Raw genomic sequence first — 15,986 nt, 5'->3', positions numbered from 1 at the left:
CCAGTTGCAAAACACATAATTGTCCCACCAGTCCTTTGATCTAACTTTGACCCAGAACTGCCTTGGAAAACACAGTTCTGAAGGAGGTTGCCACCTCCTCCTGACCTCCACATGAGTCCACTTAGAATTCTTGTGCATTAAAGCCCTTCTGATTCTTGCGGTTCTCCTGATGGAGATCTCCTTTTGCTTATATACCAATTCATGAGCCATCATCCTCAAGGGCCGATAGCCTACTTGAGGAAGCCCAGCAGAACGCTAGCGAAAAAGTGAGTATGTAGCCAATTTGAGCTGCATAGTGTAACATACAATAAAAATGCAAGAAACTAGGATTAATAAATTGGTGTTTAATATAAGAAGTTTTTCGTTGCCAACACACTAGATATACAGCAATTATTTTAAAACTTTTAAGACACCAACAGAATGTTCAGACACAATTCTACAACAGCTGACGCTAGCTTATCTTTTTAACCAGAACAACTAAAATTGAACCCTGGAAACTGTCACTTGTCCAAAAGGCTGCATTCAGCTAAATGATGTTTCCACAAAACTTGGCAGTCAAGGAGTGGAGGGGGGAGTCATAAGAAGTCTGTTGCAGTAAAACACGAACTGGAGCCTAGCATGGAAGCATCTTGAAAGTCGGACAAGGGTCTACGTTCCACAAAGACGGACGTGCCTACAGACGGGCGAGTTTGTAACTTTTCGGCGACAGTCACAAGATTCAAGCTGCATATACTGCTGTCCGGTGAGACCCAGCAGAATTACTTTGTAGAGAGGGCGGTTTCCACATCACTAAAAACAGAGGACTCTGCAAAAATAAAACATTCCAGAATATGCAATTAGCAATTTAGATAAATGGCTTCAGAATATAGAAGGAAGAGTATTTCATCGACAAACTGCTTCCGTTCTTCAGAACAAACATACATACTCATTTTGATTCTGCAATCAAGTCTCAGTGGGGCAGTGAAGCATCAGTTGCTTGAGGAGAAACAGGCTATCAGTTTCTCAGACAGCAACATTTAAATGTGTCCAAATGTGTCCTGACCCTTGGAACAGATACCAAAGCATATGGATCAGTTGTCCATATTATTTAGGTATTTTGTGAAAATGACTAATAAGCTGAACATGGATCAAAGTAACAAAGTTTCTCCTGGCAAATAGATGGGGAAGAAATGGAAGCAGTGACAGATTTTATTTTCCTGGGATCCAAGATCACTGCAGATGGGGACTGCAACAAAGAAATTAAAAGACGCTTGCTCCTGGGGAGGAAAGCTATGACAAATCTAGACAGCATCCTAAAAAGCGGAGACATTATCCTGCCAACAAAAGTGTCTAGTTAAGGCTATTGTCTTCCCAGTTGCAATGTATGGCTGTGAAAGTTGGACCATAAGGAAGGCTGAGCGTCAAAGAATTCAGGCTTTTGAACTCTGGTGCTGGAGAAGACTCTTGCGAGTCCCTTGGACTGCAAGGCGAACAAACCGGTCAGTCCTAGAGGACTGCTAAGGAGCCCGGACTGCTCCTTAGAAGGCCAGATCCTGAAGATGAAACTCAAATACTTTGGCCACCTCATGAGAAGGAAGGACTCCCTGGAGAAGAGCCTAATGCTGGGAGCGATTGAGGGCAAAAGAAGAAGGGGACGACAGAGAATGAGGTTGCTGGCTGGAGTCACTGAATCAGTAGGTGCAAGCTTAAATGGACTTCGTGGAATGGTAGAGGACAGGAAAGCCTGGATGATCATTGTCCATGGGGTCGTGATGGGTCGGACACAACTTCGCAACTAGCAATTAACAACAACAAAGTTTTAGTCCAGTGGCACTACAAAGAAAATAGTTTAATTCTGGGGGTAGGTTTGTGTACATGGACACTTCTTCAGATATAGTGAAACACTGAAACAGGCTTCACCAGAGGGGTTGAAAGTTGCCAGAAAGGTCTAATTGGAGTCAAGATGCGTAAGTAACTAGGCAATAGGTATAGCTAAACTTTGATTAAAGCAGTTGATAAAATGGCTGAGCAGCAGCAAATTCACATGCAGAAAGAAATAACACCACAAACAGATGTTTGTGGCCACTAAAAGGAGATATGATAGCCATCTTCAAATACTGGAAGGTCTGTCACACTGAAGATAGAGCAGAGTGGATTTCTGTTGCCCCAGAGGGGCAGACCAGAACCAATGGGATGAAATTAATTCAAACAAATTTTTGTCTAAACATCCAGAAGTTCCTCACAGTTAAAGCAGTTCCTGAGTGGAACAGGCTTCTTCGGGAGGTGGTGGGTTCTCCTTCCTCAGATGTTTTTAAGCAGAGGCTGGATAGCCATGTGACAGAAATGCTGATTCTATGAACTTAGGCAAATTGTGAGAGGGTGGGCAGGAGGGATTGGGTCAGTGCTTGGCTCCCTCTGGCCCTTTCTTGCACACCCAGGAAAATGCCAATTGCCACTTTGGAGGTGAATTTCCTCCAGGCTAAACTGGCCAGGGATTATGTGTTTTTTGGGATGTGGGGGCATCATCTGGGCATGGAATTGGGGTCACTGTGGGTGGGCAGGTAGTTGTGAATTTCCTGCATTCTGCAGGAGGTTGGACTAGATGACCCTGATGGTCCCTTCCGACCATTATTCTATGTGGGAGCACACGTAGTGAAATTGTTTCAGAAAGTATGTCATACACAGCTATTAACATTGTTCTTGCACATCAGGCTGACCAAACTGTTGTGTGCACTAATTATATTACAAGGAGATTAATTTTTAACAACTCCATGATGTATTCTGTGCCCCTATGGTGTATTGTAAATGATTCTATAGTTTGTCTTCACACTATAGTGCCTACAGTTAAAGTCACAATTGGAAATCAAATATTGTCTATCTGGCCACTTTGGAGTTGTATGTCATTTAACCATCAATTAAGTTTTTTGCTAGTTATAGCAAAACGTCCAGAGATTTAAAGCCTGGTTTGTTAATTGCATTCATGTTGGCCCAAAAGAAAAATCCCCAAAGCTTTAAAAAGCTCACACTTTAATGTGATGTTGATTCACTACAAAGCCCACGTTCTTCAAGTCTTGTAAAAATGCAAAAGTGCTTAAATAGCCCATGATATATCCTAATCATAGAATAATAGTGGGAAGGGACCTCCTGGGTCATCTAGTCCAACCCCCTGCACTATGCAGGACACTCACATCCCAATCGCTCATCCACTGTAACCTGCCACCCCTTTAAGCCTTTTCAGAATCAGCCTCTCCGTCAGATGGCTATCCAGCCTCTGTTTAAAAATTTCCAAAGATGGAGAACCCACCACTTCCCGAGGAAGCCTGCTCCACTGAGAAACCACTCTAATTGTCAGGAACTTCTTCCGGATGTTGAGATAAGATTTCTTTTGAATTAATTTCATCCCATTCGTTCTGCTCTGTCCCTCTGGGGCAAGAGAGAACGATTCTGCTCCATCAAGTGCAGACAGTTTACGCTACTTCAGGGAACAAATGTAACCATAAACTTTAAAACACGGTTTAAATGTTTTACAGAAAGGCACATTTCCTTATTTGCTGGCTTCATATCCAATCGTTCTCTTTCCACCAGCCAGACTTGCTTAGCTTATGGAAGTTGCCTTCAGATCCCTGCTTGTAAACTAGTTTTTTTTTAGACCTCAGGGTGCCGCCTGCCGCTGCCGCCAACACTTCGCCCCCCCCCCAGCGCAACCAGCCAGCAGCCGCCGCCAAAGGAACCTTGGGAACTGCAGCCGGAAGCTCCGCTCTGCCCCACGGAGCACCAGCCGCCCAGCTCCTGCGACGCCACCCCAGGTAGCCACCAGGTCCACAGGACGCCCCCGGCCTTGCCAGGCAGGGCCGCACAGCCCCGCCGCCCTCTTCGCGCGTCCTGCTAGCGCCCGCTGCATTTTGCCTGCAGCGGGCTTATTTACTAGTGTTTAGATATTTTATATAGTGTATTGTCACAGTTCTTACCACTGAGGAAGACCCAGTAGGGTCGAAACGCATTTGGTCTTATGTGCTGTTAGTTCTGTTTGGTGTAGTGGTTAGGAGTGCAGACTTCTAATCTGGCGAGGCAGGTTCGATTCTGCACTCCCCCACATGCAACCAGCTGGGTGACCTTGGGCTCCCCACGGCACTGATAAAATTGTTCTGACCGGGCAGTGATATCAGGGCTCTCTCAGCCTCACCCACCCCACAGGGTGTCTGTTGTGGGGAGAGGAATGGGAAGGCGACTGCTGCTTTGAGCCTCCTTCGGGTAGGGAAAAGTGGCATACAAGAACCAACTCTTCTTTTTCTTCTTCTGTATAGTTTTTATTCTGTTTTAATTGAGCACTATAATAAATAATTAACATTTTTACATCATTTTATTGTACAGCTCAACTTGCCATCTGGCCTTTAAGCCAAGCTCTGCTTTAAAATTATTTGAGCAGGAACATCTTAAACTGGGCTACTTTAAAGACAAAACATTACAAGTGAATTTTTGAATAATTTCCAAATTGTATTTTTTAAATCGCGTTAGCAATCCCGCAAGACAGCTTTTAATACTCACATTACTTGCGTGTTTCAGTCTTCTTCAGCAGGAGGGTCCCAAAAATGCAACGCCACCTTCCAAAGTCTGACTTGTTGGTCCCAAGATCTCCGGCTGTATTTCTTGAATTTGTTGGGAGTCCTCGGGTGGACTCCTGGAACTCGTGAGCTCCTTTGGGACACAAATAAAACCAGTTTTGAACAGACCCTTCCATGCCACACTTAGGAATAAATATATAATTTTAGCTATTTTTAATATAGCCATGAGGTTAGGCTACCGCTTTACTCTGATCTGGCTAGATCTCACTTGGAGTGTTCAGTTTTGGGCACCCCAACTGAAGAAAGATGTAGAGAAACTTGAGCATGTCCAGAGAAGGACTACAAAGATGGTGAGGGGTTTGGAGACCAAGATGTATAAGGAAAGGTTGTGGTAGCTTGGCCTGTTTAACCTAGGAAAAAGATGACTAAGAGGTGATATGATAGCTATCTTCACGTAGCTGAAAGGCTATCATACAGAGGATGGAGCAGCGTTGTTTTCTGCTGCCCTGGAGGGTTGGATCACAACCAATAGGTTGAAATTAATTCTAAAGAATTTTCAGCTAAACATCTGGAAGTAGTTCCTGACAGAGCAGTTCCTCGATGGAACAGGCTCCCTTGGGATGTGGTGGGCTCTCCTTCTTTAGAAGTTTTTAAACTAAGGCTCTGACAGAAATGCTGATTTGATGAACTTAGGCAGATAGTGAGTGGATGGGCAGGAAGGGATGTGCCAGTGTTTGTCTCTTGTGGCCCTTCCTTACATACCCAGGTTACTGCTGATAACCAGTGTGGGATAGTAGGTATATTTCCTCCAGGCCAGACTGGATTCTGGAGATTCGGGGGGGGGGGGGGGGGAGATCACTTGGGCATGAAATGGGGATCACTGTGGGTAGGCAAGTAGTTGTTGGTTCCTGCATTGTGCAGGGTTGGAATAAGATGACTGTGAAGGTCCCTTCCAACTCAATTATTTCTATTATTTCCATATATATATTTATATTATCTTCTCTCCACACCAGACACCCTGTGAGATAGGTGGGGCTGAGAAGACTCTAAGAGAACTGCTCCATGACAACAGCCTTAAAAGAACCATGACTAGCCCAAAATCTGGCTGCGTGTGAAGTCCACTACTCTTAATATAAAAATCCTAACTCCTACTGTGACTGTATGAGGATGTTTTGTTTCTTTGTTCACTCCAATTTATCTTCCATCCTCAAGTTAATATTTCCCACCTTTTCAGATGGTATGTGTGCCACTCTTGCATAGAGTGCAACAATTTGCAGTTAAGTGACATACTTCATGTTGTTAAATTAATACAAGTAGTTTAGATGTGAAAGGAAAGCAAGTACTGCACATAAAGACTTCATGATCTTAGCGCTGAGAAAAATGTTGTCTTCAATTCCATAAAGAACAGAACACAAAAAATAGAACACATTGTGAAATGAATCCTTCACTGAGATTTGCTGTCAGTGAGATCTGAAAAATAAAGTTGTAAAAATATCACCCATGCCCCTAATCTTTAGCCAAGATAATGTTGAGCTGCTTTGTGAACGACACACACCCTACCCAATTGGCCATCAGTAAGGGATATGTCCCCACTAGGAACACGGCATTCCCCCAGAGGGCCAATCGGAGGCTTCCCCATTCTCCTACTCGCCCTCCTCCTCCTGAGCAGGCTGAAGAGCCCACCGACAATAACTCTTTGCAGCCAGAGGGGCTGCTGTGGCACTGCTTCTTGCCCAGCTGGGCATCTTCTGTTCCCCAGGCAACCAGGGGAGAGCTAGGCCTGCAGCTGTGCTCCTTTATACCCAAGCTTGACATTCTTCTGTTACCCCTGCTGGCTTCCAAGTAGCGGGGGGGGGGGGGGGGCGGCACTGGGTCTGCGGGTCTCCACCTCAGCAGAAGGGCTTGTGGTGGTGCTCCTTTCTGCCTGGATGGGCGCAGAAGTTATGAGTGAGGACTTCTAAATCTGGTGAGCCGGGTTTGATTCCGCACTCCTCCACATGCAGCCAGCTGGGTGTCCTTGGGCTGGCCACAGCACTGATAAGTCTGTTCTGACCGAGCAGTAATATCAGGGCTCTCTCAGCCTCACCTCCCTCACAGGGTGTCCATTGAGGGGAAAGGGAAGGCGAATGTAAGCCGCTTGGAGACTCCTTCGGGTAGAGAAAAGCGGCATATAAAAACCACCTCTCCTCCTTCCAGCCACCTCCCGGCCTCCAGAAACCTGGGGGTGCAGGAGCTGAATGCCCTACAAACAGCGCTCAGAGAGTGCCCTGCTGCCTGCCATCCTTTCAAAGCCCATTTTAAAAAACAGTTTTGATACTAATAAATTTATATAACTCACTTTGGAACTTCTCGAATGTATCTGTCGTATGCCAGCGTGTTCTTCCCGTAATTTATTTGCTTCTGTCTCCTCATTAAAACAACCTCATCAGTCTCAAGTTCAATGGCACCTGTGGACTCCTTGGAATCAGAGCTAAAAACACAGTACATTCATTTGAATGTTTAGCTTATAGCTTCAGGAAATCATAGCATATTAACAAAGACTGGACTCCATGCCAAGAAGATTCTGCTGCTGCTGGGGCTTCCCTCCCTGCCGGTCTGACGCGGTGAGAGGCGCGAAGCGCCTCTCGCAGCGTCAGACCGGCGCCCGAGGGAACCCCCAGCAGCCGCACCACTGTATGTTTTGCATTCAGTATGTCCACAGCCGTTATTTTCTCATGAGAACCACCCCATACTTCCAAACTGTCAATATGTTTGTAGGTAACCAAGACAGAAACATAAGAAAAGCCCTCCTGGATCAGGCCAGTGGTCCATCTAGTCCAGCATCCTGTCTTCTCAAGCAGTGGCCAACCGGTTCCTGTAAAAGGCCAACAACAGGGCACCGAAGCCAAGGACTTCATAAGAACATCAGAAGGGTCCAGCTGGATCAGCCCAGTAATCCAGTGAGTCCCTGTGTCACACAGGGGCCAACTAGTTCCTCTAGACAGCCAACCACAGGGAAGAGGCCGAGGCCTACTGGCTCTGGGGTTCAGATAATTAGTGCCCCTGAATATGCAGGTTCCCCTGGCTAGTGGCCATGGGCAAACTTGTTCTCCATAAATCTGCATTCGAAACCCCCTTTAAAACTGTTCATTCTTGAGGCTGTCACTACATCCTCGGGCAGCAATATCACATTTTAATCTGAATTGGGATGTGTGCAAAGGCCTGCAAGGCAGCTAACACTTTAAAATATATTGTGAAATTAGTGTTTAAAAACATTAAAATCAACTGCCTCCCAGAAGCACATAATTAACAGCAGTTCAACAGTTATGGAGCAAGGCACCGAGAAGCATGCCATGCTCAAAGAACCACAGCTGCCAAAGAAAGATGAAGGCTTCTGACTTACCCAACAGCTCCCAAGCATTCATGTTTACACAATACTTGTGGTTGGGCTAAAGCACTCCCTACGCCCTTCCCACCCAAAGGTTTGGATTCAGAGAAGTAAAAAGATTAGTGTTCCAAGTGAAGTGAAGAGACTCAAGTAGGCAAAATTTATCACACCTATTGTGATAAACTTGCAGCATTACAAGGATACACACGTGCAACTTACTTGGCATTCCCATTTAGAAACCTCAAGGGGAAAAAAAGGAACATTTTGAAATGGGTGCTAGCCACCATTTGTTATCAAATTACAACAGTAATTAGTCATCATGACACCCAAGACCACATTTGAGAGCATTTTGTTAAATCTTAAATGAGTTTTACTCTTACCTCCCTGTAGACAGCTTTCTCTCTCTTCCCAACTCATTCATCAAGAGCTTCCTTTTGTACCTGCAAAACAGAAATTTTAACGTACAACTGCTTCCACTACATGACAACACGTAGCTCATCCTCTTTGCAGTTCTACTATAATATGAAGATATCCACACAAGACAGAACTGCTGTCATAGATTGAAGGCAGGGTCACCGGACATAGAGCTCATTCAGCGCAGTCCTATACAGCAGGGGTAGTCAACATGTGGTCTTCTAGATGTCCATGGACTACAATTCCCATAAGCCCCTGCCAGCAAATGATGGCAGGGGCTCATGGGAATTGTAGTCCATGGACATCTGGAGGGCCACAGGTTGACTACCCCTGCTATAGAGAGCTACTCCTCACTGGTTTCTAAGCCTTGGGCAAAGGAGTCAAGTGTTGATCAACACACAGTTGCTAATAAGGTACCAAGAGTTAATTATTTAATTTATTTATACTTTATATCCCGCCACTTTCACCAGGTGACTCATGGCAGGTAACAACCATCTAATAAAAATCCCATAAAACAATGTAAAACCCCTACATAATCCTTCCTTTCAACAACAACAATTCCCAACCCTACCGTCGTCTCCGATAGACCTTATTGTCTCTTATGTAAGAGTAGGGGGCACAAATTACTATGTTATGGCTTCTGCCAAATTCTGACACTTGCCATCATGAACCAACCTTTTGATCCTGCAGCCACTTTTGGAATTCTGACACAGCATGGTGGGCACAGCACCAAAATGGATGCCACAGGAAGTGGAACCAGTCACAAAATGGCTGCTGCAACTTGCCTTCAGTTCCTCTTCCAAGTCTAGTTGACAGGAAATCCCACCTACTTGTTTAAAACACTTGGCAAGTGTCAGGAAAAATGGGGGGCGTCTTAGTACCCATGTTAGGGACCCATGAACCTGTACCTCTGGGATGATCCAGCTGGTTCAGGTGCAGTCCAAAAGCGGCAAGGTGTAGCACCAATGCACTTCTGGTATCTGTTCACCAGCTCAAAGGGAGGTGGACAGCCAGAGCAAGATTCACACTGCCATTCTGCATAAGCACTGGCAGGTTACGTAGGAAGGGTTACCTAGGGGTTTTACATTGTTTTATGGGATTTTATTAGCCCCCCTCCCCTCACACTACGACTGACACTAATCGGCCTTACCTAGTGGCTCCTAGTAAGAGTTGAGCTGAGGCTCTTGCAATTTCTATTTTCTAATGTTATTGTTATGATCATGTTAAGTTATTAACATGGGGAGGGCGGTATATAAATATAATAGATACAGATAAATAGGTCGGACACCACACTTAATGTCCAAAGTACAGTACACACTGTACCGAGACATGCATCAAAAAGTGCAGACTGTGTCCCATGAGCAATTTCAAGAGCTTACCTGCCACTACCACCCCTGCTCAGTCCCCTCACTGCTACTGAGACATGGCTAACAAAGAAAAGCCAATTAAAACCACAAAAATCACAGGAACCATCCATTGAAAGCCACAAGACTGCTGACAAAACCAGCAGTAGTCCCGCAACACTAGACAACACAGCAACACGCAGGCAATGAGTTCAAAAAATGGGTGAAATGAAGTTCAACTCAAAAGCCCACATATATATAATAATAAAACATTTTACTCAAAATGCAGAAGAGGGGTTGCAGGCAAGCCTCGCAGGGGAAAGTGTTCCAAAAACCAAAGACCGCTATTGCCTGCCTGTGTGGAACAACCCTGGACTTCCTCAATGGTGTCAGAATCCCCTAGAATTCCGCCATGTTTATGGTGATTGATTTGTTAACTGTCCTGCTTTGCCTGCCTGTGATGCTTTCCAGTTCCTGAGCTGCTTGGCACCTCAAGGACAAACAGCAGTAATATGCTTTCGGTTCCCATAGAGTAGCCTGTCCTCCCCAGTCTCCCCCACGTCTTTGTAGTTTAGATTGCACCAAATGTTTGGGCTCCTTTGAAATGCAGGTCATCACCTTCCCAAGGGTAGGCAAGGGTAGTCAAACTGCGGCCCTCCAGATGTCCATGGATTACAATTCCCATGAGCCCCTGCCAGCATTTGCTGACAGGAGCTCATGGGAATTGTAGTCCATGGACATCTGGAGGGCCACAGTTCGACTACCCCTGGAATAAGGTGTGCTAGTGTTTATCCGAGGAGCCTTTTCCAAGCTGTGTCATTCCTGTCTATGCCTTTATAATGTCTTCGTCTCTGAATAAAAAACCTGCTTTTAAAGAAGTTTTCATGTTCATATCAATGAGCACTGTTACAAATAGTCTCTGATCCAAGAACTAACCAGGGCCGACCCTGCTTGTCTTACGAGATCTGATGAGACTGGGCTAGCCTGGGCCATCCAGGTCAGGGCCGAAACAAGCAGATGTTGTATGCCACTGCTTGCCTCTGCAGTGACCCTATGCAGATCTTGGTGATGGCTCTTCCATCCAAGTACAAGTCAGGGCCAACCCTGCTTAGCCTGGACCATCCAGATCATCACACTCCTGGCAAGTTCCCTCTGACCAAGGGATAAGCCTCCCCTACTCGTTTTCTTGCAGGACCTGGCAACTCGAATTTGAGCAGCCTTGTTCAGGTGAGCCAGCAGCCCATCTGGTTGTCCAATTTAACTTTGTAACACTCAGTTTCTTGAAACTACAAAATCTATTCCACTTAATATTTCTGGTAAGGCTTAGGAGGAGGAGGAGCTGGTCTTATGGCTTAAGCACCAGCGCTTAATACTCACTCAGGGCGTCCTGCCCAAGGGCGTCCACCTACAACCGGTGTGCCTGTCCAGTCCCCACTCCTGACCATCCCTCCTCTCCTCCTTCCACTTCCCTCCAAGGTTGCATATCCCTGCTGCGTGAGAGCTGCCCCTACCAGTGAGTTCCCTAACAGCTACCTGAAGCCTTTCCAGGTCCTGGGGGGAGGGGGAGGCCATCCACAGAATTCTCCCACCCCACCCAGCACCTGTTGTATCGGCTTTGTCCCTAGTATATATATATGAACTATCTAATGCTGTAGATTGGATTTAAATCTTTTAAAGCTAACTACTGAGTACAGATTTAGGTGGGCAGTCGTGCTGGTCTGAAGAAACAAAACAAAGACCGAGTCCATGGGCACCTTCAAGACCAGCCACGTTTGTTTTTGTTTTTTGTTTTTTGGGGGGGGGGGGGAGTTCATATCTGTCACACAGAAGAATTAGCTCAGCAAGTTCCACAGTGGCATGCAAAACATTCCCATCTGCCCTAGTAAGCTTTGCCAGAATTTCATATCCCTACCTTGCCATTTCTTGATTAACGTTAGTCCTCATTTCATCTTCCTCAACTGCGGCTGCCCAGTCCAAGCACCTTGAACGAGGTTTATGGCTTTCGGGTGTTGTGAAACTGCAAACCAAGTGCCCATAATATTGGAACAGATTTATCACAATATTTAAAGCACACACCATTATAAAGTGCCCTGAACTCAGTCCGGGTAGAAAATACTGACTTTAATGAATCAGCAATGTTATTTCAGGATCAGGCAGCATCATGTACTTGTCTCTCCACACATAAAACTATATGAGCTTTTCCAAGGACTAAAGAGGGAATCTTCCTGAACACTGGAGATGTTGTGGCTCAATCACAGAATATTCACAGACAAAACCCACTGTAAGAGGGCTGCCAGGCAAAGAACTGGACAAAACCAAGGAGCAAAACTGGTAGAAACCAACTCAGAACAATTTATCTTGCAATACGTATGTTAACGCAGCAGCCACACAGCTATTGAGTGCTTCATCACAGCTGCAGTCATGACCTATTCCAGGCCATCTCTATGTTGCAAAGTACAATTTCAGGGAAAATACTTCCCAGCACATACCTATCCGGTCGGCTGTCCAACACACTGCATGTATCTGCACTGGAAAAAGCAGGTGAGCTGACGTCGTGTGCATTTCTGTGTTTGCCATCTGCACCTCGCTTCCTTCCTTGAGTCCAAGGAGCTGGTGGCCTGTCAGGAAATAGTACAGAAATCAAAGACCTGGGTTTATGAAGTTGGTAGGGGAAAAAACAAAACAAAACTGAATTACTGTACTTACCATAAGTCCCATAAGGACTTACAAATCATGGGGATGGAGAGTGAAGCTGGTCTTTTTCAGGGATGGCCAACTGGCTCTCCAGATGTCCATCATGCACTACAATTGCCGTGAGCCCCCCCCCCCAAAGGCCAACAAGCAATTGCCTGTTGAGTTTATTGTCCACAGTTCTGACAAGACTCCCATAACGCTTCATGCTTTGCTGGCGACTTGCCTTTAATTTATCTCTGCTTCCCAGGAGAAGAGCAAATGTAATCTCATTTTATTCATTTGTCCATTGATATCTAGAGAGCCGGTTTGGCCACCCCTAGAATTCCCTGCCCTCGTAGCAACCATTTCCGCAACCTGCCAAAAGGGATGGTTGTTTTTGTTTTTTAAATCAGCTGCTAAACAGCAACACAATATTAAAACAGGATGTAAGTGGTTCTCTGAACACACAATAGTACAGGGAGAAGGTAGAGCTCTGCATAAGGGAGAAGGTAGAGCTCTGCAACAGATAGTAACCTAGATATTTACTTCAAAAAACAGCAACAGAACTCAGAGAACCTGTTACACATACTGTTGAGTATCACATTAATATTAATTGGCCTACTGTTGATTTTTATTAGTAGCTGTGCCACAAACGAGGACCTGCTCTTAAATTAGTCTCTGAGGGTAACCGTGCTGGTCTGTAGTAAAACAGATCCAAAACCAGTAACACCTTTGAGACTGTACAATTTCACAAGCTGAACTCCCTTAGTGAGATAAGAGTAGAAGCAGAGTTAAGAGTCCTAATCTAGTGGGAGGGAAGGAATCTTGTAAAAAATGCAAAGGTACAGTGCAAAATGCAATTAGAGCAGAGAGGAAATGCCTGGGGCAGAAAATTAACATCTACAGTGAGGTTAGGAATCCTCTGTCCCTATTCAGCCCCAGGGCAGCCATTGATTAAATTAAGAGGACTTGGAGAGCTCCATTTCTATTTTTGTCTGAGGAAGGCAACTTGGACTCTCAAAAGCTCATATCCTGAAACTCTTGCTGTTCTCCAAGTTGCTCCTGAACTCAAATAGAATTTCTGATTTAGTATGTCACTCTGCCTGTCCCTTATTGTATCCTCAGATTGGCCATGGACTACAGCAGGCTAGGCAAAGAGAAAAAACTTGGCCCAATCTTTGTAAGGAAACAGGGAACTTTATGAGGAAGCAGTGAAGTGTTCATGGTTGCAAGCCACTGTGGGTCCTTACTGGGGAGGGAAAGGGGACAAAAATGGGAAAAAATACATTAACAAGCCCTCCCTGCACCACAAAAGATATTAGTAAGGAGCATCACAAAGAAAAGGTAATAGGAGCCCCCCTTCTTCAAGCTGCCTTCTATGCATAGTGCAATAGTCTCAGTTACCAACTCCAGCCTGGAAAGAATCATGCATAAAAGGGGTGGGCTTGCAAAGATGATAAACCACGGAAAGCTTTCACCAGGAATTTATGGCACGCCATTCAGTGAATCCTCTGAAACTCCCTATTTCCTCCTTTAATCTGGCGCAGTTTTAATTCCCGTCCCTATCAGGAGACGGGCAACTGCGGTTGCCATTCCTCCTCCCACCCCCGTACTCCGCAAGGAGAGGCACGCTATGAAAGGATTCAAAATAATTCCCTACATTTCAGCATTCTGAAAAGGTTTCTCTCTAGATAGTTCAAGAAATAACTTCAGTTTTTTCCTACACATCTTAAACTGGCGGGGAGGCACTTTAAAACCGTTTCAGTTTTCCCTTAATACTTCATTTCCCCCAATCAGCTGAAACTAAACAGTCCCCAAGGGGAGCCCGACCCTTCCCCACACCGGCGCCCACAGCCTGCAGGGGCCACGCGGGCTGCTCCCAATCACGCCGCGCGAAGGGATTTTACCGCGCGCGCACAGCAGAGCCCCCTCGCCGCCGCCGAGCACGGGAAGCGAGCTGAGGGCGCATGCGCCAGGGGTGCCCAAAGATCCCCTCCCGCGAATCCCGGACAGCGAAAGCGGCTCCACTGGCAGGAGGCCGCCGGACTCCCGCTGCGGGGAGAGGAAGGGGAGCCTCACGGGCCGCCGCGCTCACCTGAGAGGGCTCCGCTGCCGCCGCGCTGCCATCCTGCTCCTCTTCCTGTCGCCGCCGCCCAACTTCTGGGGGCCGAAAGGGGCGGTCGCGGCGCTTAAACCCGCCACCGGCCACTTCCTGCGCGCGCAGCAGGCCCCGCCCACCCGGGAGCGACGATGCTTAAGGAGGGGCGGCGGCGGCGGGGGGGGACACAACCCCGTCCTGGGAAAACTTTGCTTCTGGGGCGCCGTGGTGAGTCCCTCACGGGGAAAGGCCGCTGGCGCCACACCGTCACGCACCTGCCCTCTCGTGAGGCGTTTTCTGCGGTGCGGCGTCTCTGACGCTCCTCCCCCCCCCCCGTAATGAAGATACCGATGGCCTATTCCGCTTCCCGAAGCTCCGCCTCCCACCCGGAGCGCGCGCTGCTCTGTCTTTGTCTCCCGCCTCCCGGGTTCCTCCGTTGGCGGGAAAGGCTGAGGCGCGCGGAGGGCTTTTTCTCCTTGTCTCTCCGCAGAAGAACGCCCGAACCAGCGGCCCATTCTGCCTCGCCCGGTGGCGAACCAGGTCCTTGGGAGGGCCGCCAGCAGGGCACAGGGGCCCGAAAATAAGACTACTGAAATATAATAATAAATAAATAATACATTTCTCTCCATCTGTGACTATTAGCCACAACATATAGATGGAGCACTCTGTCTGGGGCAGTGATGCTCTGTATTCTTGGTGCTTGGGGGGCTTGGGCAGTTCTTTCCCTGCTGGTGGACCTGATGGCACCTAGGTTTCGGCTACCATGCAAGACAAAATGTTGGACTGGATGGGCCATTGACCTGATCCAACATGGAACCTCTGATGTTCTTAAGAGCAAAGGTTCATGAGTGGGTCTTAGCCACAAGGTTTAGTTGGGACACTCTATCTAGGGCAGTGATACTCTGTGTTCTGGGTGCTTGGGGGGGCAACAGTGAGAGGGCTTGTGGAGTTCTGGCCCGGCTGGTGGATCTCCCGATGGCATGTGGGTTTTGCCCACTATGTGACAGAGTACTGGATGGGATGAGCCAGTGGCCTGATCCAAAATGACCTCTCTGATATTCTTATGTTATAGGGGTCAGGTAGAGAGCTGGAAACCTTTATTTTTTCATTCTAGTACCTCCTACCACTATAAATTTTGATAAGGACTGGATTAACAGGAAAGGTCAACTCTCTACATGGACTTTGCATTTCTTCCTCAATGGAAAACTGAAGTATGGGCCCCTAAGAGACCTAGTAGGATGGCCAGCTCCAGGTTTAGAAATTCCTAGAGATTTTGGGGTACAGCCAAGGGAGGACAGGGTTTGAAGACAGGAGGAAGATCAGGGGATCATAATACTATGGAGGCCTCCCTCCAAAACTGTCATTTTCTCCGGGTAAACTGATCTCTGTAATCCAGGGATCAGCTGTAATTCCAGGAAATCTTCAGGTCACACCTGGAAGCTGGCATCTCAGACAACTCTGGGTCTTGAAGCTTCTATATGCAGAACTCGTAATACGGGATCTGATGAAGTCTTTGACAACAGGCTCTCCACAAGCAAAGGGCTAAAAGT

The 15,986-nt window shown here is 46.7% G+C and overlaps 1 protein-coding gene across 1 annotated transcript; it reads right to left on the bottom strand.

Moving 5' to 3' along the window:
* Positions 1-324: 324 nt before the first annotated feature.
* On the bottom strand, positions 325-14,966 carry SLBP (stem-loop histone mRNA binding protein). Its single transcript, XM_077345944.1, has 7 exons — positions 14,434-14,966; positions 12,155-12,283; positions 11,578-11,682; positions 8,289-8,348; positions 6,880-7,011; positions 4,525-4,674; positions 325-805 (listed from the first exon to the last, which is right to left on the bottom strand). The coding sequence occupies exons 1-6, from the start codon at positions 14,949-14,951 to the stop codon at positions 4,539-4,541; spliced, it is 1,080 nt and encodes a 359-aa protein (XP_077202059.1). The 5' UTR covers positions 14,952-14,966; the 3' UTR covers positions 325-805; positions 4,525-4,538.
* Between the last annotated feature and the right edge of the window lie 1,020 nt (positions 14,967-15,986).

Source organism: Paroedura picta, chromosome 7, assembly GCF_049243985.1.
Source record: "Paroedura picta isolate Pp20150507F chromosome 7, Ppicta_v3.0, whole genome shotgun sequence".
Taxonomy (NCBI): domain Eukaryota; kingdom Metazoa; phylum Chordata; class Lepidosauria; order Squamata; family Gekkonidae; genus Paroedura; species Paroedura picta.
Note: the sequence above shows the minus strand (reverse complement) of the source record. Positions and strands in the feature narration are given on the sequence as shown.